The sequence below is a fragment of the Xenopus laevis genome, chromosome 3L (assembly GCF_017654675.1).
Source record: "Xenopus laevis strain J_2021 chromosome 3L, Xenopus_laevis_v10.1, whole genome shotgun sequence".
Taxonomy (NCBI): Eukaryota; Metazoa; Chordata; class Amphibia; order Anura; family Pipidae; genus Xenopus; species Xenopus laevis.
This window is the reverse complement of record NC_054375.1, coordinates 150,318,971-150,344,710: the sequence shown is the minus strand read 5'-3', so window position 1 is coordinate 150,344,710 and position 25,740 is coordinate 150,318,971. Positions and strand designations below refer to the sequence as shown.

General features: G+C 42.5%; 1 protein-coding gene across 9 annotated transcripts in view; it reads left to right on the top strand.

Moving 5' to 3' along the window:
- Positions 1–305: 305 nt before the first annotated feature.
- LOC108710372 (voltage-dependent P/Q-type calcium channel subunit alpha-1A) overlaps positions 306–25,740 on the top strand; it is a 172,918-nt gene continuing 147,483 nt past the window's right edge. For all 9 annotated transcript variants that reach the window (XM_041587298.1, XM_041587299.1, XM_041587295.1 and 6 more), the window contains exons 1-3: positions 306–406; positions 1,651–1,790; positions 24,041–24,132. In XM_041587298.1, coding sequence (XP_041443232.1) covers positions 314–406; positions 1,651–1,790; positions 24,041–24,132 — 325 coding nt within the window. In that variant the 5' untranslated portion in view covers positions 306–313. The remainder of the gene's footprint in view (positions 407–1,650; positions 1,791–24,040; positions 24,133–25,740) is intronic.

Sequence of the window (25,740 nt, the reverse complement as noted above, 5' to 3'; positions counted from 1 at the left end):
TATTTGTGCAGCAGGAGTCCGTTAGCATTAGAAACATTAACTGACCGACTGAGATGGGACAGTGAGGTTGACAAAACAGTCAGGTTTGGAAACTTCAACTAACAATTACTTACAAAAATAAACCTCTCAGCAAAAAACAATCACTGTGACCTATAGATAACTTTTAATGTACATTCATATTTTAAAAAGTAGCTTTTTTAGAGTGTTTCACTTTAAGTATTGTACTGGAGACAAAGCACTTGCACAAGGCTATTCATGTGAATTCATGTGTTGTATTCCTTAACTGCTTTGCCATCTTACTCCTTTTGAATATATGATTTTAGCAACTATCATAGCTAACTGCATCGTATTGGCTATGGAGCAGCACTTACCTGTGGGGGACAAGACGCCGATGTCGGAACGTCTGGTAAGAACCACGACACTCAAATGAAAGGGGGGGGGACATGTTTTTTGGTTTTTTTCATGATGATAATGGGATTTAGAATGTTGTGGGGCCAATAATAGATTCTGGCTGGGATCAGCTATATATAAATAGTATTTTTACCCTTTCCCATGCCAATAGAGTGGAAAGAAAATGATTCCCATAGCAGTTTTACACCTTCTAGGAACAAAATACTATAATATTTAATTTTTCTGCTTTGCTGTCATTTTCACCAGCTGGACCAGTACAATATTGGGCAGGTGGTATCTCTTTGGGTGGCCCACTACTGTCAGCTTGTTTAGTGTATAGTTCTGCTGCTGTGCAACTGCCGACACTGGGGCCTTGTGCTGAAAGCTAGCTGTAGGCTGTGATTAGAGGGCAACTAAATCCCCAATTACTGTATATGAGGCCTCATTTAAATATGTCTAAAATAAACTTCTTATTGCTAGTAGCAATATATCCCTTAAAGGAGAACTAAAGCCTAACTAAAGAAGTAGCTAGAAATGTTGTACATTATGTTTTGTGCTTCTGTACCAGCCCAAGGCAACCACAGCCCTTTAGCAGTAAAGATCTGTGTCTCCAAAGATGCCCCAGTAGCTCCCCATCTTCTTTTCTGCTGATTCACTGCACATGCTCTGTGCTGCTGTCACTTACTGAGCTTAGGGACCCACTCACAATATACAGTACACATAGAATAGAAATGTCACAATATAAGGCTGATTAGTAATTAATACACATAATTACTACATGGCAGCACAGAAACCAGTGCAATTAGCATCAGAATTTAATAATCAGCAAACCTGTAGCATCAGCTTATATTACAGGGGAAGCTCATTTTCTGCTGGATAATTAGTGACGAGCCCTAAGCTTAGCTTCTCAACAGCCAATCAGAGCCCACTGAGCATGTGAGTGTCACAGACACTTTCCAAGATGGTGACCCCCTGTGACAAGTTTGAAGTCCTGGATCATTGCTGCTATTGACAAGCTGAAACTTTAGCCTCGTGCAATATGTTCACTATATAAAATATGGCATTTTAGCCATGATTTTGCTTAGGGTTTAGTTCTCCTTCACCTTTAAAGGTGAACAACCCCTTTAAGTGGCATAGGCCCTCACTGAGGAGATGGGGAAATTACATAAACAAGAAAAATCCAAAATGTAGTTCTTTAGTGGTTTATATGAAAAACTGCAGAGATTCCATGTAAGATTATAATGTTTCTTTGCTTTGCAGGATGACACAGAACCCTATTTTATTGGAATTTTCTGCTTTGAGACTGGAATTAAAATCATCGCCTTGGGATTTGCCTTTCACAAAGGATCCTATTTGCGCAATGGTTGGAACATCATGGATTTTTTGGTTGTGTTATCAGGGTAAGAAATTACAACTTTCTGTCCAGGTGTTCAATGTTTCCTGCATTCCACTAATGTTTCATGTGTAATTCCCTGTTGCTTTTCTGCCCCTAATTTTCTACTGAAATGACCCTTGCTATCACCTAAATATTCCACTGTAAAGACCCTTGTCATACCAGTTCAGATCAACCCTCCATGGCATGATATTCTCATAAAATGAATATTCTACTATACTAATGCATTGCTCTCTGTTTAGTTTATTGGAGGTTTTCAGTTATACAGGGAACTCTGAGTATCACTCATGTATTATAAAGGATAATGTACCCCCTACTGTAAATGATAAGGATATTAGAAGTCACTGAGGGGTTGTTCTGTGACCATATAAAGACACAAGGCTGCAGGCTGAGTTATACAGGGAACTCTGAGTATCACTCATGTATTATAAGGGATAATGTACCCCCTACTGTAAATGATAAGGATATTAGAAGTCACTGAGGGGTTGTTCTGTGACCATATAAAGACACAAGGCTGCAGGCTGAGTTATACAGGGAACTCTGAGTATCACTCATGTATTATAAGGGATAATGTACCCCCTACTGTAAATTATAAGGATATTAGAAGTCACTGAGGGGTTGTTCTGTGACCATATAAAGGCACAAGGCTGCAGGCTGAGTTATACAGGGAACTCTGAGTATCACTCATGTATTATAAGGGATAATGTACCCCCTACTGTAAATGATAAGGATATTAGAAGTCACTGAGGGGTTGTTCTGTGACCATATAAAGACACAAGGCTGCAGGCTGAGTTATACAGGGAACTCTGAGTATCACTCGTGTATTATAAGGGATAATGTACCCCCTACTGTAAATGATAAGGATATTAGAAGTCACTGAGGGGTTGTTCTGTGACCATATAAAGACACAAGGCTGCAGGCTGAGTTATACAGGGAACTCTGAGTATCACTCGTGTATTATAAGGGATAATGTACCCCCTACTGTAAATGATAAGGATATTAGAAGTCACTGAGGGGTTGTTCTGTGACCATATAAAGACACAAGGCTGCAGGCTGAGTTATACAGGGAACTCTGAGTATCACTCGTGTATTATAAGGGATAATGTACCCCCTACTGTAAATGATAAGGATATTAGAAGTCACTGAGGGGTTCTGTGACCATATAAAGGCACAAGGTTGCAGGCTGAGTTATACAGGGAACTCTGAGTATCACTCATGTATTATAAGGGATAATGTACCCCCTACTGTAAATGATAAGGATATTAGAAGTCACTGAGGGGTTGTTCTGTGACCATATAAAGGCACAAGGCTGCAGGCTGAGTTATACAGGGAACTCTGCGTATCAGTTGTGTATTATAAGGGATAATGTACCCCCTACTGTAAATGATAAGGATATTAGAAGTCACTGAGGGGTTGTTCTGTGACCATATAAAGGCACAAGGCTGCAGGCTGAGTTATACATGGAACTGAGACTGTATCACTTGTGTATTATAAGGGATAATGTACCCCCTACTGTAAATGATAAGGATATTAGGAGTCACTGAGGGGTTGTTCTGTGACCATATAAAGACACAAGGCTGCAGGCTGAGTTATACAGGGAACTCTGAGTATCAGTTGTGTATTATAAGGGATAATGTACCCCCTACTGTAAATGATAAGGATATTAGGAGTCACTGAGGGGTTGTTCTGTGACCATATAAAGACACAAGGCTGCAGGCTGAGTTATACAGGGAACTCTGAGTATCACTCATGTATTATAAGGGATAATGTACCCCCTACTGTAAATGATAAGGATATTAGGAGTCACTGAGGGGTTGTTCTGTGACCATATAAAGACACAAGGCTGCAGGCTGAGTTATACAGGGAACTCTGAGTATCAGTTGTGTATTATAAGGGATAATGTACCCCCAACCATAAAAATGGATATTAGAGGTCACATGGTTCCAAGAAGTTATTCATGGCTCAGGTGTTATATAACTTCCTTTCTTCTCATAATGATATTATTGGTCGTATAGATCTGGCCTGCAGTGTGCACATGTGTATGTTTAGTAGTGCAGGCAAAACAGATTGTTTTGTTTTCTGAACAACATTATTCTTCAACAACTGAAAGGTACTGTCTCCATCTTGCTCTACAGTCGCCATCTTGTCCTACTGCTGCCACTCTACCTTCCTACCTGCAGCTTTTGCTCTGAATATGGGACCCTGTTGAGTTGAATGCATCTGATCTCCTAACGGCAGCTCTCTGTAGCCTCAGTGTGTGTGGCTTTAGCTCTTTCACACAGAAAATGTGAAATATGTTGAAGGTTGTAATGTAAAGTCCTTTTATAGGGCTGTTTGTATAAGCTGAAACTGGAGGGCATTTAGTACTTACCTTTTATTAAAAAATGTTCCTCATTATTGTGTCCAGATCTCTCTAAGGCAGACATTGTTCACTTTATCTCTTATATAGATATTATACATACATGGTGCATATGTAGATCAATGTTGCACACAGACGGCAGCTTCATATAAGATTCATGCGCCTCGCCTAGTTTTCCTTACAGAGATACATTTCTGCAGTAACTGGTTCAGTCTTTAAATAACTGTCCTCGTTCTTTGGTACCGGCTGCAGCAGTCTGAAGTCAGTCCACCTGGGAATTTTCTCTCCACCTCTCCTCACTGCAGCAACAGACTTTTTTACTGGACTCTTACTGCATTTAACATATTACAGCTACGCGTGGGCCTCCTAAAGCTTAAAAAGGAACTATCCCGAAAAATGAAAATGGAATATAAGCTTCGTAATACTGAAATAAGAAACTGTCTAAATACAATCAATTTAAAATTCTGTACCGTTTCTGAAATAATCAAGTTTATCTTCACTATCCCTCTCTCAGCATCTGTTTCTCTTCATTCTGTCTTCATTTAGTTGGGTGTCAGATGAATGATCCAATGTATCTTATAGGGGGGCTCCTTTTGCCTAGAAGATGTATTAGAGCTCACTCTATGAAATCACCAGACATCGTGTCTCTCTACATGCAGAATTTGTGCGAAAGGCAGTTATTTTGTTAGATTTTGTTTTTACTTAAATCAGTTATTTGAGTGAGCTCTAATACATCTGCTAGGAAAGGAGCCCCCCTATAAGATATATTGTATGGGGTGCCGTTTGTCCCAAATACATTCTGTATACAAAACTATCCCTAATACACAGAATGAATGTCTCTCGTGTTATATAAGTATTTGTGACCATACACAGAGAAAAAAAATATACAAAAGAATTATTTCTATTAAAGAATGAAAACAAAATCTGGTTAGTGCACAAAAGGATGTCATTATATCACAAACTCCATTCTGTACATTTTAACAAGCAATCTGTCGCACTAATGTATAACCTCCATGTAACGGACGCACTTATGTGCAAAGTTACTTACAGAATGAATTATGTAAAAACAAACTTGGACATAATATATAATAGTGTAACTAACTTGTGCTTGTCAAGCTAGATTTGACTGACAAAATAGATATTTGTGACAGAAAACAAGATTTTATAGCACAGGATTCATTCTTTCCACAAAATGACAGTTTTGTTTCACAAAACAGATAAAATAACCATTCTGTGAAGCAACACTGTCAGTCACATTCCTGAACCAATAAGAAAAAAGCTTATTGCCATATACAAACAAGATGAGAAGTGGCCAGCTCTGCTCCACATGGCTAAGGCAAAGTATCTGACCTGCTATAGAGGGCGCCCTCTAATGTCCCCTGTGCTGCATAGTAATAAACATGAAGAAACCTTTCCTAAAAGATCTGCTGTTAAACACTACAGGTTCATAAATGTAAGTTTTTACAAATGGCTGAGAAATATAATGCTGCACTTATAATGATTGTAGAGAAAGAAAAGTATGCAAAACTTATATAAATATGATCATTTTAGGTGATATGGCTATTCTTATTGTAGTAACCTGCTTGTGTGGCCATTTTGGTTAAGGGCATTCCTGCATCATTTTTGTATTTTTTTTCTCTGTGTATGGTCACAAATACTTATATAACATGAGAGACTTCATTCTGTGTATTAGGGATAGTTTTGTATACAGAATGTATTTGGGACAAACGGCACCCCATAATATTGGATCTAACTGTCAATGATTATCTGACACCCAACTGCTGCATGAAGACAATGAAGAGAAACAGATGCTGAGAGAGGGATAGTGATCATAAACAGTACAGAATTTGTAATTGTAATTAGAAATGTTCTAAGTTCAGTATGCTGAATCTTATATTAAACTTTCATTTTGGCAATAGTTCCCCTTTAAAAACTGATTATAGCCAGGAACCTCCAGGAAAAATCAAGAATGAATGGAGGCAGGGTTGTCTTTAAAGGTGGCCATTTTTCAAACCTAAAAAAAAATAAAAAAAATAAAGGTGGCCATAGAAGCACAGATAATATCGTTCGAAACTGATTTTTGTACGATATTCAGTGCGTTTATGGTAGGAAAAGAACCGACTGACATCGGCACGATGACAACTGCAAAGAAAGATTGAGACAGTAGGGAAAAATGGTAACGTAGAACATGATGATGACAATAAGGAAAAATGACAACCATAGAGGAAGATGGTGGGGCAATATAGTGACACTGACGTAAATATAAATAAATATATATATATATATATATATATATATATATATATATATATATATATATATAAATATATATATACTGTCTATAATATTTATAGATATATAGATAGATAAATAGATAGATATAGATATATATATGGAAAATAGCACAAATACCCAAAAAGTACTTAAATACCCATCTTTGTCAATAAACAAGATGAAAAATAATACAGAGGGCGTGGTTCAATGGCATGGCCACCCATAAGAACAAAATAAGGCAAATCTGCGATCATTGAACGTTCTAATAAAGACTAGGTATTCATTGCATACACTATCCATGTTCTATTTAGAAAAATGGAGAACAGAAGTCCTTTCATTCAGTCAACAGTTTATAAAAAGTCATTGATTTGGGTGTATAATTTACCACTGCTAGGACTGACAATGATCACCAGGGTCGGACTGGGACCGGGACTGCCGCCTCAGGGGCCCCTGCACCTTCTAAGGGGACCCTGCCGTGCCCCACATCTCCACTACAGGGGCCCCACCACTCACCCTCAGTGCTTCGGGGGAGGGCGGGTGGTGGCAGGCCCTGAAGGGGGTTGTGGAGCATGGCGGGGGCCCTTTGGGGCGTGCAGTGGTCCCGGTGGGCTCTGCACCAACTAGCCCGACTGTAGTTGTCAGCCCTGTGTCCCGCCAGCCCGGTCCGACCCTGTAGACCACCGGCATTCTTAGGAGTTATCTGACATGTAGAGGGGCAATGGGGACAGGGAGGATCTTATGAAAGGAGGTGGACCTATGATCCTCAGTAATCCCCCCCTTCTAAATTCAAAAACATCCCCCACATCCTACACAGAGCATTGATCCGATATTGAGGGGGGTCTACACAAGTCTTACCATTTTGGACAAGTCAATCAATCTTTACTAATAACATTTCTGTTAGAGACTCCTATTATGTTCCTGACTAATGTTTAGAGGTTTAATGTTCTAGAACAGGGCTGTCCAACTGGTGGCCCGCGGGCATCTCCCCCCCTTGTGTGGCCCCCACATGAAAGTCTGCCTGCTGTGTCTGCTTATCATGTATAAACTTTAAAAGGTTTCACTACAGAGATTAACTGGCCCCTTCATTGTTTAAACCTCAAATTCAGACTAATCCCCTGTATTGTTCCCACCTGTGACACCTCTATTGTTCACTCCCCTAAAACCCTGTACTGTTCACACCTGAGACCCAGACTGAAACTGCCCACATTGTTCACCTGTTCACACTTCATACAAACTGCTGGAGGGGCATCAGTACTGTGTCATTGTATGTAGTACATTTTAGAGTGGCCCTGATAGGTTTCCCTGTCTCCTGCTCTGTTCTGCCTTCCCTATGCTCCCTGTGTGTGTCATACTCTGCCTGCCCTATGCTCCCTGTGTGTGCCATACTCTGCCTTCCCTATGCTCCCTGTGTGTGTCATACTCTGCCTTCCCTATGCTCCCTGTGTGTGTCATACTCTGCCTGCCCTATGCTCCCTGTGTGTGCCATACTCTGCCTGCCCTATGCTCCCTGTGTGTGCCATACTCTGCCTTCCCTATGCTCCCTGTGTGTGTCATACTCTGCCTTCCCTATGCTCCCTGTGTGTGTCATACTCTGCCTGCCCTATGCTCCCTGTGTGTGCCATACTCTGCCTGCCCTATGCTCCTTGTGTGTGTCATACTCTGCCAGCCCTATGCTCCCTGTGTGTGCCATACTCTGCCTGCCCTATGCTCCCTGTGTGTGCCATACTCTGCCTTCCCTATGCTCCCTGTGTGTGTCATACTCTGCCTGCCCTATGCTCCCTGTGTGTGCCATACTCTGCCTTCCCTATGCTCCCTGTGTGTGCCATACTCTGCCTTCCCTATGCTCCCTGTGTGTGTCATACTCTGCCTTCCCTATGCTCCCTGTGTGTGTCATACTCTGCCTTCCCTATGCTCCCTGTGTGTGCCATACTCTGCCTTCCCTATGCTCCCTGTGTGTGCCATACTCTGCCTTCCCTATGCTCCCTGTGTGTGTCATACTCTGCCTGTGGAACATAAGCCTGGTATTTTTTCTGGGTGTTTGTTAGCATTAGAAATTGAAAATTGTTGTTAGGGCCACTAAGGTGTTTAATTATGTGCTGGGGGGTGCTGTGTTATCCACAGGGGAGGATATTACTTAACTTTTTTCACATATGAGTGATGAGTGATATCCCTGCAGTGAGCACCAATCATTTGGTTTTTTGGTGTGCTACCACTATTAATGTGGACATGATCTTGTGGTAACATGGGTGTGGTTTAAAAACAGGGAGTGGTTAACACTGGCTTCCATTATTGGAATATATAAACACTGTTTGGACAAGGATGATCATGTTGTAGATCTCTGGGAGTGAGAGTTGAATGAGGTGTGATGGCACTTAAAGGGCAGGTTCACCTTTAGGTTAACTTTTAGTAAGTTATAGAATGACTAATTCTAAGCAACTTTTCGATTGACCTTCATTTTTTCATTGTTATAGTTTTTGAATTATTTGCTGCCTTCTTCTGACTCTTTCCAGCTTTCAAATACAAGAGTCCTCTGCACTCAACCCATTATCAATATATTTAAGACAGAGACATTTTGTGCATACTGCTACTGTAAAATGCCTTACCCTTTAAACAAAGCAGGGATTGTTTGTCCATATATTGCAATATATTTAAGCTGGCCAACTACGTCAAAGTCATCCCATATCTGGCCAGTCCTACGCTTAATTTTATCTGATTCATTAAGAATTCTATTGCTTCATTATACATTTTACATAGGGACTAAGTTTTACCTGCAACTTACTTGCTGCTTTCAAAGTAAAACTCCCATACTCTTTCCAGCTTTCAAAACGGGGGTCACTGAACCCACCTAAAAAACAAATGCTACACATGTATTGTTATTGCTACTTTTTATCACTCATCTTTCGATTCGGGCCTCTCCTATTCATATTCCAGTCTCCCATTCAAATTAGTGGGTGGTTGCTAGGTTCATTTGGACCCTAGCAACCAGATTGCTGAAATTGCAAACTGGAGACCTGATGAATGAAAAGCTAAATAACTCAAAAACCACAAATAATAAAAAATGAAAACCAATTGCAAATTGTCTCAGAATATCACTCTCTACAGCATACTAACAGTTAATTTAAAGATAAACAGCACCTTTAATGCACCCAGTGGCACTTGACAGCACCTGCCTCCTCCTAAATACTGTAGGCCTAAAAATGACATTGTGGTAGGGGGGAGAGAACTCGCCTCATGTTTTTCTTGCCGATGCCACAATGTACAGAATTGTAAATGGAACTATGCCATGTTTAGAGGTGTTTCAATCTCTTGCTGTCACATTATATGTGACACTTCTTCAAATCTGGGATCGCCTGAAAACCTATATTGATTTAACACACACTCCAGTGCAAGGCTGTCAGATCCAGAGCCCTGTAGTTGCTGTGCATTCAGTCCTCCAGCAACATGGGGCTGCAGCTCACAACAGTAGAAGGCAGTGGATTTGACAGCCGTTCTTTCATTACTTTGCTACAGAGGGCCCATACCAGTGGGACACATTTACGTCACCTTCATTACCATTATCCCCCACCTCTCTGTCAATGTTGGGGGCTTTATAATAAGTTTACATTGGGCTTACTAACAAATTCTGTTATCTATGGTTTTAAATCCAGGATTCGGTTCGGATTCAGCCTTTTCCAGCAGGATTTGGATTCAGCCGAATCCTTCTGCACGTCCAAACCGAATCCGAATCCTGATTTGCATATGCAAATTAGGGGCGGGAGGAAATTCACGTGACTTTTTGCCACAAAACAAAAGTAAAAAATGTTTTCCCCTTCCCACCCCTTACTTGCATATTAGGATTCAGATTCGGTTCGGTATTCGGCCAAATCTTTCGCAAATGATTCGATGCATCCTATTTTAAATGTATATATTTTTAAAGGTTCAGTGCATCTGTTTGCCTTTCCTTTGCTACAAGAGCCCCCACCGGGTCAGACCCCCTCTCCTGATGCTGTTTCTTTTTAAAAAAAAGGATTTCGGAGACTCGCATCGTGCGCTTGCGCGCCGACGGGGTGCCTTGTACGCATGCGAGCCGAGGGGGCGCCGTGTGCACCAAGGGGATGGCGCACAGCTCACACAGTAGGGGGACGGGGGGCCTGTAGGGGGACCCTGGATTGCAGTCCCGGGGGGCCCTGGGCCCCCCAGTCCGACCCTGGTTAAATTAGTCTCCAGGCAAAACTGCATTATAAGTTAAAGGGATTCTGTCATGATTTTTTATGGTGTAGTTTTTATTTGTAAATTACACTTTATATACTGCAAATAATTCACTCTACCATATAAAATTTAATTCTTGAACCAAGTGTATTTTTTTTAGCTGTAATATTTGGTGTGTAGGCAGCCATCACAGGTAATTTTACAATCTTAACTTGTAAAACACCTTGGGAAACTACAACAACCAGATGAGCAAAACATAAGGATTTCACTCCCCAAAAGATAAAGTCAAATTAGTATGCTTTCGTTTCCTTCAAAAGTAAAAATATATATTAGGGATGTACCGAATCCAGGATTCGGTTCGGGATTCGGCCAGTATTCTGCCTGGCCGAACCGAATCCGAATCCGAATTTGCATATGCAAATTAGGGACGGGGAGGAAAATTGTGTGTCTTTTTGTCAGAAAACAAGGAAGTAAAAAATGTTTTCCACTTCCCACCACTAATTTGCATATACAAATTAGGGTTCGGATTCGGTTCGGTATTCGGCCAAATCTTTCGAGAAGGATTCGGGGTTCGGCCGAATCCAAGAAAGTGGATTCGGTGCATCCCTAATATATATATATAAATTATTATATAAAAATGTTTTCCTTTTGAAAGAAGCTCAAGCATACTAATTTGACTTCATCACGGCTAATTTTGCCTGGTCATGTGCTTTCAGAATGAGCCAGGACTTCATAATGGAACTGCTTTCAGACAGGCTGTTGTTTTTCCCTACTCAATGTAGCTGAAGGTGTTGCAGTGGGACCTGAATTTTCTTATTTTACTATTTACCTGGATATTACTACTGCTTTCTGGCAGGCTGTTGTTTCGGCCTACTCAATGTAACTGAATGTGTCGCAGTGGGAGCTGAATTTTACTATTGAGTGCTGTTCTTATATCTACCAGGGTGCTGTTATCTTGTGTTAGGGAGCTGTTATCTGGTTACCTTCCCACTGTTCTGTTGTTAGGCTGATGGTAGGGTAATTGAGGGAGTGATACCGCTCCAACTTGCAGTGCAGCAGTAAAGAGTGACTGAAGTTTATCAGAATCACATGACTGAGAGCACCTGGGAAACGGACAACATGTCTAGCCCCGTGTCACATTTCAAAATTTAATATAAAAAAAACAGTTTGTTCAGTGGATTTCAGTGCAGAATTCTGCTGGAGCAGCACTATTAACTGATGTGTTTTGAATAAGACTTAAACAAAAGAGGAAGGAGAATGCAGTGTGTCAAGTACAGTAAAGGCCACAATCAGCCATTATTTTGCACTTTGCACACTTCGTTCTGCCTTTCTAGAATAGCCACAAGCCTCTGAGTCTCATTAGGCAGCACTTTAATGAAAGGGGCCGACTGAGGGGAGACTGTAGGTTCTTGCGCCCCTTTACACTCTAGCACTTGCACCCTGGGTAATGTAAATGACCCACAAGAGTCATTGCTTTGTTTTGTTTCCAGTTTAAATTAAAATGTTACTTCTAACTAAACAACTGTGACATGTCCACATTCTCTTGTGAACAGAGTTCAAGGCTTTTCCTTATATTTTTGCCTTTTTCTCTTTCCTGTGCCTTCGTTATTCTTCCTTAGGTCTTTATTACTAACAGCAGCACATTTGTAGATAAGTGTTGTCAGGCTCATAACCTTCCACATGGTGTGAATTGAGGAGGAAGCTTGAGGTTGTAGGTCACAATAGCTGGAGGGCCTGTAACTGACACCCCTAATTTAAATCAAAACCAAGAAAAGGGAAAGTTCTGTCAAATGACAGCATCACATACAGAATATATGAACGGTTATATTATATATACTTATTTGCTTATCTCGAAACTGTTACAAAAGCATCTTATCTGCAGCTGTGACTGTTCTAGGCTCTCTGCCAAAAGCTACGTTAAGTTAGAAACTTTGTTTCTTTTTCTGGCTGTTCAGTGCAGAGAAAATCGGTACTTTCCAGCACAAATGAGGGACTGCGGGTTGAGCTGTCAAAAGAGGGACTGTCCCTCTAAAAACGGGACAGTTGGGAGGTATGCTTTCAGCGACTCAAGGGTTTAACAGCTAATCCAGGAGGTGCAGTGTGGTCGGGTCCCCATTAAAGCACAGGGTGCGGTTCATTTGTGCCCCACCAATGGCTGCCCTGCCTGCGTGCCGAACCCCCTCCTGCCAGTGCTCAACTGCGTGGGGCGTTGTAAATCACCCCTTCTTTATCTGCCCCTGCAATTCTCAAACTCTCAAATTCTCAAACTCGCTGTTAGTCATTTAGTCTTTGCTTTTGCTCTAGGGCAATTCAGTACAAGGCCACTGCCAGGAACATTTGGGAATCAAATAAAATCTAAACCTTTATCAGTGCAGATAAATATCAATTCCGCAGAAAGTATTCGACTGCCTTGAGGAGTTGAACGCCATCCTGCTTTATGGGGTATTACAGCTCAGAAGCTGCTTTAAGCTTTACCACCCTCTGAATTGCTAATTCCTGATGCACACTGCAAAAAAAACCCTTTTCCCTACAATTCTTTTAGCATGTATAATAAATTGTTAATTTTGGTAAGCAATGGTTGGGGTGCAACTGCACAAGGAGGGCCCGGTACAAACACTTGTTACGTCACTGCTGTTCCAACTGGCAGTTGGACACATTTATTTCCTATGGAAGTCGGTACTCATCACTGCTCAGCAGCAGCAGCAATGTTCATCATTTCACAGCAGTAACATAACTATAGCTCTACACCCAAACACGTACACGCGCCCACCCGAGTAACCCGCCATCCTCTTACTTTAATGGCTCTTAAGCTCACTCTTTGGTATTCATGGTGGGCCTGGGCACAGTTACAAAAAACTCTTCCACTGGGCTAAAATCATCATGAAGTTGAGCATGATCTTTGTTTAAGCATACCTCTCAACTGTCATGTTCTTTGCAGGACAGTACCGATTTTGACAGCTCAGCCTGAAGTCACAGTTTCTTACAGAAAAATCCTGCATTTCTGTTTGATCTCTTGCACTAATGCGAGAAAAAGAGACAATGTTTCTGAAATTTCATTAATTAAATGGCTTTTGTCAGAGAGGCCAGAATACTCAGCACCTGCACTTAGATACAGTTGTAATTGATAAGATAAGCAGGTCTCTTGGGAACCCGTACCTGACCCATACCCGCAAGTACCTTATCCTCAACCCGGACCCGCATTCTTACCCGCTTGGACCCGCAAGTACCTTATCCGCAATCCGGACCCGTGACCCGCTGACCATCAAGAATCAGGAAGTGCTGTCATTGTAACCCGGAAGTGACTTCATCAGAACTAGGCATGATCAGAAGAAAAGGAGTAAAGCAGGAAGTGCTGTCATTGTAAACCGGAAGTGACATCGTCGGAAGTAGGCGTGATCAGAAGAAAAGAGTAAAAATTGCTATTGAGAAGATCCGCGGCCCGACCCGCGACTTGCAGAACCGCCGAACCGTGTACTCCAGTTTTTTCCGGGTACCTGACCCGCTGCAGGACTCTAACTTGCAGCTTAGGGCAATTTCCCCTTCATTAGCAAAATTTTAATAACATAAAGCATAGCCCTAAAACTCCCAGATATGTGTTCAAACTTTCAGTAACCTGCCAAATTTTGTAAAATGAACATGGTATTTAGGGGTGTGGCCATAAAATGGGCGTGGTCAAAACATTTCGCTTTGCTCTATTATTTCGAATGTTGGAAAGTCTGGTTTAAGAACCTTTCATAAATCTAATCTTGGTACATTGTAGCATTGTAGACTTGTCAGTTAAAAATGAGCAGCTGAAATAATGTTAAAGATATCCCAGAGGCCCCCATAAATTCCATTTGAAATACCATCGGTGGTTCTTCACAGTGAGGACAGTGATGTTGTGATGCTGATTCAGTTAATGACTTTAAGATTGGATGATTTCTTGGACAAGCAGAATATCCAAAGCTATTGTGATACTAAACTCTACAATTAGTATAGATATTGGTGTATATAGTTTCAGTGGGTGTGCGTAAGTATGTGCGCTGGGTTTCATGTGGAGAGGTTCAACTTGATGGGCTTTGGTCTTTTTTCAACCCAACTTAACTATGTAACTATTATACACACACAGATAGATACATGTCATATTGGGCCCTAACCAGGCTATGGTTGCCATTGGCCATTTATTTGTACTGTGTACTTTCCATTTCCTGTATTTCCACAGGTTTCTCTGCTTCTTTTTGGAGAGCAGAGACCTGTCCGTTGAATAGAACAGGTGTAGATGTGCAAGTTCTGGGTAAGTAAGCTGACAGGAGTACTGAGGGTCATTTTCAATTCTGAATAACGCAAGTGTAAAAGCATTCCCCACTTACTGAGCACTTGCACAACAGGGAATACTGCTCTCTGCACTAGGCACTAGATCAGAAATGTGCAATTAATGCTGTGAGTAACATCAGGAGGTGCTGCCGAGCCCAGTAAGCAGACCTGGACTGGCCATTGGGCCGTTGGGCTGCTCAATTTATGGGCCAGGGAAGTGGAGCAGCATGGGAGCCGAAGCCGAGCAAAGCTGAATGGGACCTGGAGCCGAATGGGACCCGAAGCTGAGCCAAAGGGAATGAGTTTAATGGGGGACCCTGCCAACCAATGGATTTTTAACTTGGTTGGGGCTGGCCACCAATGCTTATTTAACTTTTATGGGGGAGAGCCCTGATCAGCTATGTTTTTTGTATTTTTTTTTACTTTAGTACGGGACCCTGGCCACCAATGTTTTTTTCTTGCGTTTTATTGGGGGACCCTGGCCACCAATGTTTTTGTTTATTCGTTTTATTGGGGGACCCTGGCCACCAATGTTTTTTGTTTTTTTGTTTTTTTTTCGTTTTATTGGGGACCCTGGCCACCAATGGTTTTTTTTCTTTTCATTTTATTGGGGGACCCTGGCCACCAATGTTTTTTTTGTTGTTTATTTTATTGGGGGACCCTGGCCACCAATGTTATTGTTTTCGTTTTATTGGGGGACCCTAGCCACCAATGTTTTTTGTTTTTCATTTTATTGGGGGACTCTGGCCACCAAAGTTTTTTGTTTTGTTTTTTTCGTTTTATTGGGGGACCCTGGCCACCAATGTGGGTTTTTTAAAAAAAAAAATTATTGGGGGACTCTGGCCACCAATGTTTTTTCTGTTTTATTGTGGGCCCTGACCATGATAGTTTTTTTTCTTTTTATTGGGGTGCCCTGACCATTTTGTCCACCCCGATGTTTTTTTTTAAATTGTGGAGGGGAGGAGTTTGCACATTTATATTTAGGATGCTTTGATTTTTTTAGCCAGGGCTACTTTTTAACCCAAGTCTGGCCCTGCCACAATGCTTCTCCTGACACTCCTGACCTATATTTTTGCCCCCGATTACTGCAATAGCATGCTAAATATGTGTGCCCCAAACTTGGGGGGGGGGAGGGGTCCAGAAACAAAGAGGCAACTAGGTAGGTAGGGAGCAAGGCAAGCAATGATGTGGTGAGGGGTAGGTGTTTGTATTCTCTGACTCCTCTTATCCTTCCAGTCCCACAGTCCTGTGCCAGGGTATCATAGACTATACTGGCATGTCATTTACTGTGTACCAATTAGATAATACATGTAAACTGTAGCTGATCAGTCACTGGGGCATAACTGTGGTTTAGGAAATGTCTGGGAATGAATTATTAAGCATAAGCTAGTAACTCTGTCACATGAGAAAGGGATGAATTGGGCATGGGGGGGAGAGAGGGACGTTAAATTGGAACCAAAGAGATGCAGCCTGAGAGGCCTGAAAGCCAGGGAGGAAATTGTATAAATATAAATGTACAGAGATATGTAATTGCTCTTTGTCTGTTTCTATCTATTCCCTGCACTGCTGGTTTTGACTCTTGAAGCAATAAGCCAGATTTAAATCAATGACAAAACATGATTTATCACGTGATAACTTTTTTCCTGATTCGGTTCCAGCTTTTTTCCCCATAGACTATTGGAAATGAGCCAGAACCAGCAGTGCAAAAAGTGATACTGATTTCAGTAACAGAAACAACCTGCTAATGTGAATGAAGGAAGACTGGAAAGTTGCATTGAATTACATTATGTAACAATTTATGTAGCATGATTGCAAGATTTGTCATCATTTCCTAACTGAGTATTTTCAGTATGGATTCTAACAATTTTCGCTCCACGACCTTTAATTTGGCACAGAAAACATTTGACTCCCTAACTGTTACAGAACTACAATTCTCATCTTCCTTCTGAGTCTCTGGTCGCAGATACCGGATCTGAGATAGACATTATTTTTGCATATATGTAGACCAATCTGATTACACTTCTGTTTTATATTTGGGCTTGTGTAATACAATATTGTGGCCAGGGCAGCCATCACGAGGGGGACAGGGGGGAGAGTTTTAGGGGGCCTCGAGGGTAAGGGGGGGCCCGGCCACACCACACTTTCTTGATTAGCCGGGCCCCCCTGCTTTCTGAGAGCTGCTGACTTCAGGAAGGCAGGGCGGGAGCACAAGGGGAGGTATCTTCGGTCCATTACTTCTCCTTATTGGTCACTGAGTTTAAGTCCCGGTTGAGCTGCTCAGGGATTGGATAGCTGAGGTTTGAACTTCTCCTCCAGCTCATCCAATCACCATGCAGCTTTACTAGGGCTTGAAATTCTGTGACGAATAAGGGAAGAAAATGCTGTCACTGGAAGAAGATGCAGCCACCTGGGCTCCCCTCCTCCCTTCTGTAGTTGGCAGCTCACTGACAGCAGGTGGGCCCCACTAATGAAGTAAGTGCAACATGGCAGGGCCCCCCTAAAGGTAACCCTTTGTGGTCCCTGTTGTGTGGTGGGGCCCTGGGCACCAAATCTTTTTTAAACTTCTAGGGGGGGGGCAAGTTTTTTACCATGGACGTTTAAGGGGGACCCTAGCCACCAATTTTCTTTTAACGTGGGGTTTTTCCCCATGTGGGTTCCTAGCCACCAGTATTTTTTAATGGGGGACCCGGTCCACAAATGTTTTTTTCAATGGGGGGGACCTGACCACCAATATTTTTTTATTAACATGTGGGAACCAATGGTTTTTTTTTTAGTGTGTGGTGGGGGGTGGCCCTGTGATGGGGCTTGTGGTGGGTGCAGCCCAGGGGGCCCAGGAAATGTTTTCGTATGGGGCCCTGCGATTTCTGATGGCGGCCCTGATTGTGGCACTTTACCCTGACAAGACCGAATTATAGCAGGGTGACTGTTACCCCAATGTTTCTATATATCTGTAACCTTGTTATGAGCTAAGGGGGCCCAGTCTGAAGGTCAGTCAGGGGGAGATTTGGGGTGAGTGCTTATTTGTACCCTGGGTACCCCTGGAACTATAGCAGGGTGACTGTTACCCCAATGTTTCTATAAATCTGTAACCTTGTTATGAGCTAAGGGGGCCCAGTCTGAAGGTCAGTTAGGGGGAGATTTGGGGTGAGTGTTTATTTGTGCCCTGGGTACCCCTGGAACTATAGCAGCGTGACACCCCAATGTTTCTATATATCTGTAACCTTGTTATGAGCTAAGGGGGCCCAGTCTGAAGGTCAGTTAGGGGGAGATTTGGGGTGAGTATTTATTTGTGCCCTGGGTACCCCTGGAACTATAGCAGGGTGACTGTTACCCCAATGTTTCTATATATCTGTAACCTTGTTATGAGCTAAGGGGGCCCAGTCTGAAGGTCAGTCAGGGGGAGATTTGGGGTGAGTGCTTATTTGTACCCTGGGTACCCCTGGAACTATAGCAGGGTGACTGTTACCCCAATGTTTCTATAAATCTGTAACCTTGTTATGAGCTAAGGGGGCCCAGTCTGAAGGTCAGTTAGGGGGAGATTTGGGGTGAGTGTTTATTTGTGCCCTGGGTACCCCTGGAACTATAGCAGCGTGACACCCCAATGTTTCTATATATCTGTAACCTTGTTATGAGCTAAGGGGGCCCAGTCTGAAGGTCAGTTAGGGGGAGATTTGGGGTGAGTATTTATTTGTGCCCTGGGTACCCCTGGAACTATAGCAGGGTGACTGTTACCCCAATGTTTCTATATATCTGTAACCTTTTTTTGAGCTAAGGGGCCCAGTCTGAAGGCCAGTTAGGGGTAGATTTGGGGTGAGTGCTTATTTGTGCCCTGGGTACCCCTGGAACTATAGCAGGGTGACTGTTACCCCAATGTTTCTATATATCTGTAACCTTGTTATGAGCTAAGGGGGCCCAGTCTGAAGGCCAGTTAGGGGGAGATTTGGGGTGAGTGCTTATTTGTGCCCTGGGTACCCCTGGAACTATAGCAGGGTGACTGTTACCCCAATGTTTCTATATATCTGTAACCTTGTTATGAGCTAAGGGGGCCCAGTCTGAAGGTCAGTTAGGGGGAGATTTGGGGTGAGTGTTTATTTGTACCGTGGGTACTCCTGGAACTATAGCAGGGTGACTGTTACCCCAATGTTTTTATATACATAGTATATTTGCAACCTTGTAAAAATGTTATTGAATGTTTTAGGGTGTGGGAGGCAGATTATATAGAATTTTTATTGACTAGAATATATAGAAAACTAATAAACACTAGCCAAAAATATCCTGTTATTATATCCTCATAAATGTGCTTAGTGATCGGTCATAATCTGTGCTCAGCGGGGTCTGACTGGGCTGGCGGGACACCTCATTGCCCAGAGCGCCCCAGACCCGCTCCCACAATTGGCCGCCCAACATGTGACGTGGTGCGAATGACGGGGGGGGGCAAAAGTTTGGAAGTCGGAAGGGGGCCCTTGGTGTTGCAGCTCCGGTGGGCCCCCAATGCTCCAGATCGACCCTGGTGCTCAGTGATGCAACTTGTGTCACATGACTCACTGAAACCTGTTTATTAAAATATAAGGAAAATATGAGGATATTAGAAGTCACCTTGGCATTCCATAACCTATATAATATCACTCAGCCCTCATGCTTTTATATGGTCATGGAACTCCTCGGTGACTTATAATACTACAGTTATAAATTCTTTTTTTATAAATTGTATATAAAGAATTGGTACAAAATATAAAATTTTTTTATAAAATGTTTTTTTAATTGAATTTGCTTTTCTATCCCCTCCAATACCAAAGCCGTTTCAATTTTTCCATAACAAAATCCCCGATTACACATTTCCTACCTGGGAGATTATCGCTGTTTTCTAATCATTCTATGACACCCTTTATCCATGGAGAAATGATTGCCTAATCCTCATGCAGGCCCCGTAGTCATTTACCAAACGGTGTAGCTATAGGAGACCCCTCTATCAGTTTATGAGCCAGGAGCAATGGAATCTCGTATTTTGTATGAACCGTTATACTGACATTGAGGCAGTAACACGTATGGCCTTCCTTTCACTATGGCTGCCTATTGACACGCATTGCACTCTTCTCTGAGCATCCTCAGTCATTCATAAAATCACTCTATTTCACCCCCACCCACCCCGGCAAGAAAAGGGAGAAACTCAACCTCTCGGAGGAACGGAATGGGGGGAAGGGTAGAGAGCAAAGCAGAGCTGAATTCTGGTCCCAAGCAAGATGGTATCAATGAACAGTGGTCCCATTACCATGGAAACGGGGCAAAGGTAGTCCTGGAAACCATGTGAATGAGGCATGGCTTGTTGCCATGGAGACTTGCTGAATGGGGAAAGACCTATAGCCGCCTGTCACCTTCTGCCCCCCCTTTTATTTTTCTTCCATCATTAACAGAAATAAATCCTTTTTGTATTGCCCTTGATTTATATTTTTAGGTAACCCAGCTCTGAGAGCCAATCGCTCATTTTATTACTTTTAATGCAGCCACTAAGCTCCTAATACATCTTCTTCATATAACAGGAACTCTATTATTAAGCCTGTTACATCCCATTGCATTGACACAAAGCACAACTGTGCTATTTACCTGGACCTACAGAAACAACAGCGGAATATCTCATTACTCTTCCAACATCTTATTACAGTGACCCCACCCTTGGGTGCCGTAGGGCAATGACACATGGTGGGTTTTGCAGTTCCATAGGGAATAATGAGAATTGTCTTTGCTACAACACTCAAATAAAGGGATTTTTTGAGCATTTATACGATTCATGTGTTTTAGGCAACACTCGTCATTTCCTATGGCAACGTATTTACTGACACACAGGGGCAAATTCACTCGCCAGGCGCAACTTCGCCGCACTTCGCCAGGCGTAGTTTCGACAGGGCTCCGCAAATTCACTAAAATCCGAAGTTGCGCACAGGGGTAGCGTAAGGTTGCGGAGTTGCGCTAGCGTTGATTCGCTATATAAAGCGAAGTTACGCTAGGGAAGGCTAATTTGCATTCGGCGCGAAATTCAAATTTCAATGGAGGAACACGTATCTGCACTACAAATGCCTGGGAAACCTTCAAATCAGCAAATAAAAATTTTATTTTGCCCTACACATGTGCCCACTGTATAGGTAAGTTGCCATGAGTCAGGAAATGTAGGGGGGAGGAAGGGGAGCCCCAAAAAATTTTCGATCTTTTTCAGCCTATCAGCCATCATGTAGAAAACACGCCAGCGTTTTTTGGGACTTAGAAAAAAAATTGACTTTTTTAAACAATCCCTATCTACTCTATTGCGCTTCGCCAGGTCTGAGGTGGCGAAGGAAGTCTAGCGTAAAAGGTAGCGTTCAGTACACTGCGCAAGTTAGTGAATTTGCGTAGTTTGGTCGCTAGCGAAACTTCGCCTGGCATAAGGTTGCGAAGTAACACTAGCGAAACTACGCCAGCGTTCGTTAGTGAATTTGCGCAGTAGCGAAAATGCCAAACGCTAGCGAATTAACGCTAGCGTTCGGCGCTTCGCGTCTTTGTGAATTTGCCCCATAGTGTTGCTTTAAAAGGATCAGTCACAGCAAAAACTGAAAAGTAATCTGTGCCAGTTACAGAAAAGAAATGAAGAGAATTATTAGTACAATAAGTAAAGTGTCTGGCTACTGGGGTCTATCTATTTGTGTCCTTAATATTACGTAACTGGCATAGAGAAAGTATCTCCACATAACAGAGGGGGGGATATTCTAGAAAAACTTCTTAAACAGGAAACAAAATGGATTTTTTTTCTTGGAAACTAGGAAACCACTTGGAATGAACCTGGATTATAATGCTTCTTGTTTTGTTTAAATACATTTAAGTACTACCTAAAGTGTTTGTCCGTTGTCACTCATATACTTTTTGTATTTCCACAACAAAAGTTTTTTGAGAAAATATCTTAAGTATCTTTAACTGACTGTATCTGTAATTATATGTACAAGATGTGAATTTGAATAGTCTAAACTAATTTGTATTGGTGTTTTGGATTAGCTATCCTAAGCATGTTTCTGATTGGTCCTTCCTTAATCATCGATTCCCTGGATTGGCTGTCTGAAGCATGTCTCTGATTGGTCTTTTCTTATTTACATATGACTGTATGTTCAAATTATTGTTAGTCCGGGTTACTGGATTAAGGAGTTATAGGGACAATAAGGGGCTCAGGGGAGGGGTTAGTGGAATAAGGAGTTACAGGGACAATAAGGGGTTCAGGGGAGGGGTTAGTGGAATAAGGAGTTACAGGGACAATAAGGGGCTCAGGGGAGGGGTTACTGGATTAAGGAGTTATAGGGACAATAAGGGGCTCAGTGGAGGGGTTAGTGGAATAAGGAGTTACAGGGACAATAAGGGGTTCAGGGGAGGGGTTAGTGGAATAAGGAGTTACAGGGACAATAAGAGGCTCAGGGGAGGGGTTAGTGGAATAAGGAGTTACAGCGACAATAAGGGGCTCAGGGGAGGGGTTAGTGGAATAAGGAGTTACAGGGACAATAAGGGGCTCAGGGGAGGGGTTAGTGGAATAAGGAGTTACAGGGACAATAAGGGGCTCAGGGGAGGGGTTAATGGAATAAGGAGTTACAGGGACAATAAGGGGCTCAGGGGAGGGGTTAGTGGAATAAGGAGTTACAGGGACAATAAGGGGCTCAGGGGAGGGGTTAGTGGAATAAGGAGTTACAGGGACAATAAGGGGCTCAGGGGAGGGGTTAGTGGAATAAGGAGTTACAGGGACAATAAGGGGCTCAGGGGAGGGGTTAGTGGAATAAGGAGTTACAGGGACAATAAGGGGTTCAGGGGAGGGGTTAGTGGAATAAGGAGTTACAGGGACAATAAGGGGCTCAGGGGAGGGGTTACTGGATTAAGGAGTTATAGGGACAATAAGGGGCTCAGTGGAGGGGTTAGTGGAATAAGGAGTTACAGGGACAATAAGGGGTTCAGGGGAGGGGTTAGTGGAATAAGGAGTTACAGGGACAATAAGAGGCTCAGGGGAGGGGTTAGTGGAATAAGGAGTTACAGCGACAATAAGGGGCTCAGGGGAGGGGTTAGTGGAATAAGGAGTTACAGGGACAATAAGGAGCTCAGGGGAGGGGTTAGTGGAATAAAGAGTTACAGGGACAATAAGGGGCTCAGGGGAGGGGTTAGTGGAATAAGGAGTTACAGGGACAATAAGGGGCTCAGGGAGGGGTTAGTGGAATAAGGAGTTACAGGGACAATAAGGGGCTCAGGGGAGGGGTTAGTGGAATAAGGAGTTACAGGGACAATAAGGGGCTCAGGGAGGGGTTAGTGGAATAAGGAGTTACAGGGACAATAAGGGGCTCAGGGGAGGGGTTAGTGGAATAAGAAGTTACAGGGACAATAAGGGGCTCAGGGGAGGGGTTAGTGGAATAAGGAGTTACAGGGACAATAAGGGGCTCAGGGGAGGGGTTAGTGGAATAAGGAGTTACAGGGTCAATAAGGGGCTGAGGGGAGGGGTTGGTGGAATAAGGAGTTACAGGGACAATAAGGGGCTCAGGGGAGGGGTTAGTGGAATAAGGAGTTACAGGGACAATAAGGGGCTCAGGGGAGGGGTTAGTGGAACAAGGAGTTATAGGGACGATAAGGGGCTCAGGGGAGGGGTTAGTGGAATAAGGAGTTACAGGGACAATAAGGAGCTCAGGGGAGGGGTTAGTGGAATAAGGAGTTACAGGGACAATAAGGGCTCAGGGGAGGGGTTAGTGGAATAAGGAGTTACAGGGACAATAAGGGGCTCAGGGGAGGGTTAGTGGAATAAGGAGTTACAGGGACAATAAGGGCTCAGGGGAGGGTCGTGGAATAAGGAGTTACAGGGACAATAAGGGGCTCAGGGGAGGGGTTAGTGGAATAAGGAGTTACAGGGGCAATAAGGGGCTCAGGGGAAGGGTTAGTGGAATAAGGAGTTACAGGGACAATAAGGGGCTCAGGGGTGGGGTTAGTGGAATAAGGAGTTACAGGGACAATATGGAATTCAAGTTGGGTAATTTTAATAAAGTGTGAAACACATACAGTGTATTTAATTTTCAGATACTTTGTTTATTATAATTAAATTATAATATTAAAATAACATTTATATGTGTTAAATTGTCGTTTTCTTTATATTTTATTTTCAGCATTGTGGCATCTACAGGCCCAGAGTTCGATCTGAGGACCCTCCGAGCTGTACGTGTACTGCGACCTCTCAAACTGGTTTCTGGGATTCCAAGTATGTTATTTCCAATTACCCTTACAGTATTTAGCCATGTTTAACTAGTGATGAGTCTGTCTTATGGTTGCAGCCATTTCCAAGCCTACTTTTCCACATATAAATGCTAAAGGGCTCATTTAAGAAGGGCAGGCAGGCTGGAAAAAAAACAATTGGTACAGTACCATGTTATTTACTCTCAATGCACTCTATACCACTTTATTTGACCTCACATTAGCCCAAATGTAAATGCCACGCTGGTGTGCACAATTTGCACTGGCCATAGTAGTGGCGAAGCGTGGATGAGTGTGAGTGTACTATGCACACCCTTTCCTTGTATATCATTCACCTGGCACAATGTAGCCATGTACTTACCTCTCACGCTGTTTGTTTAGTACAGGTATAAAATCCGGAAATCCCTTATTATCCAGAAAAGCACCGAATTATGGGAAAGGCCATCTCCCATAGACTCCATTTTATATAAATCCAGATTTTGAAAAAATTATTTTCTTTTTCTGTGTTTTTTCCAGCAAAAATTGAAAATTTCCGCAGGACACCAGAATAATTCAGACTCTTCATACTTGTACCTTTCAGACACAGCCTTGCATGATGGCATGCTGTGTGCAATATATTCTAGGGATGCACCAAATCCACTATTTTGGATTCGGCTGAAACCCTGAATCCTTCGCTAAAGATTCGGCTGAATACCGAACTGAATTGGAATCCTAATATGCAAATTAGGGGTGGGAAGGGGGGAAACATTTTTGACTTCCTTGTTTTGTAACAAAAAAACAGGCTATTTCCCTCCTGCCCCTAATTTTAATACGCAAATTAATATATATGCATATGCAAATTAGGTACGGCCGGGCAAAAGGATTTGTCCGAATCTGAATCCTGCTGAAAAAGGCCGAATCCTGGATTCCATGCATCCCTGAAATATTCTATGGGCTGTTCTTTGCATTCAGTAAACTATAATAAAAAAAATACAGGTATTGGTCGGGTAGCTGTCATGTCAGAAAATACACTTCTCTGCCTACTTTCTACTCTTAGATGACATAGCTTTTATGTGTTATGGCAGATGGAGGTATCAAATGTGTGCAATTTGGGTGCTGCTAAATCTGATTAGACTTGTGCTGGGTTCTAATATAGGTGCTAAATTACTAAGAGCTGAGACTACTCTATAAGGTGGCCTTTGGTAGTCCAGGGTTGTTGAATAATGTTTAAAGGAATGGTTCAGTATAAAAATCAAAACTGGGTAAATAGACAGGCTGTGCAAAATAAAAAATGGTTCTTATATAGTTAGTTAGCCAAAAATATAATGTATAAATTCTGGAGTGAGTGGATGTGTAACATAATAGCCAGAACACTACTTCCTGCTTTTCAGCTCTCTAACTCTGAGTTAGTCAGTGACTATATGGGGGGGCCACATGGGACATAACTGTTCAGTGAGTTTACAATTGATCCTCAGCATTCAGTTCAACTCAATTATGGCCCATGTGCCCCCCCTCAAGTCACTGATTGGTTACTGCCTGGTAACCAATCAGTGGAAACCAAAAGAGCTAAAAAGCAGGAAGTAGTGTTCTGGCTATTATGTTACACATCCAGTCACTCCAGCCTTTATACATTACA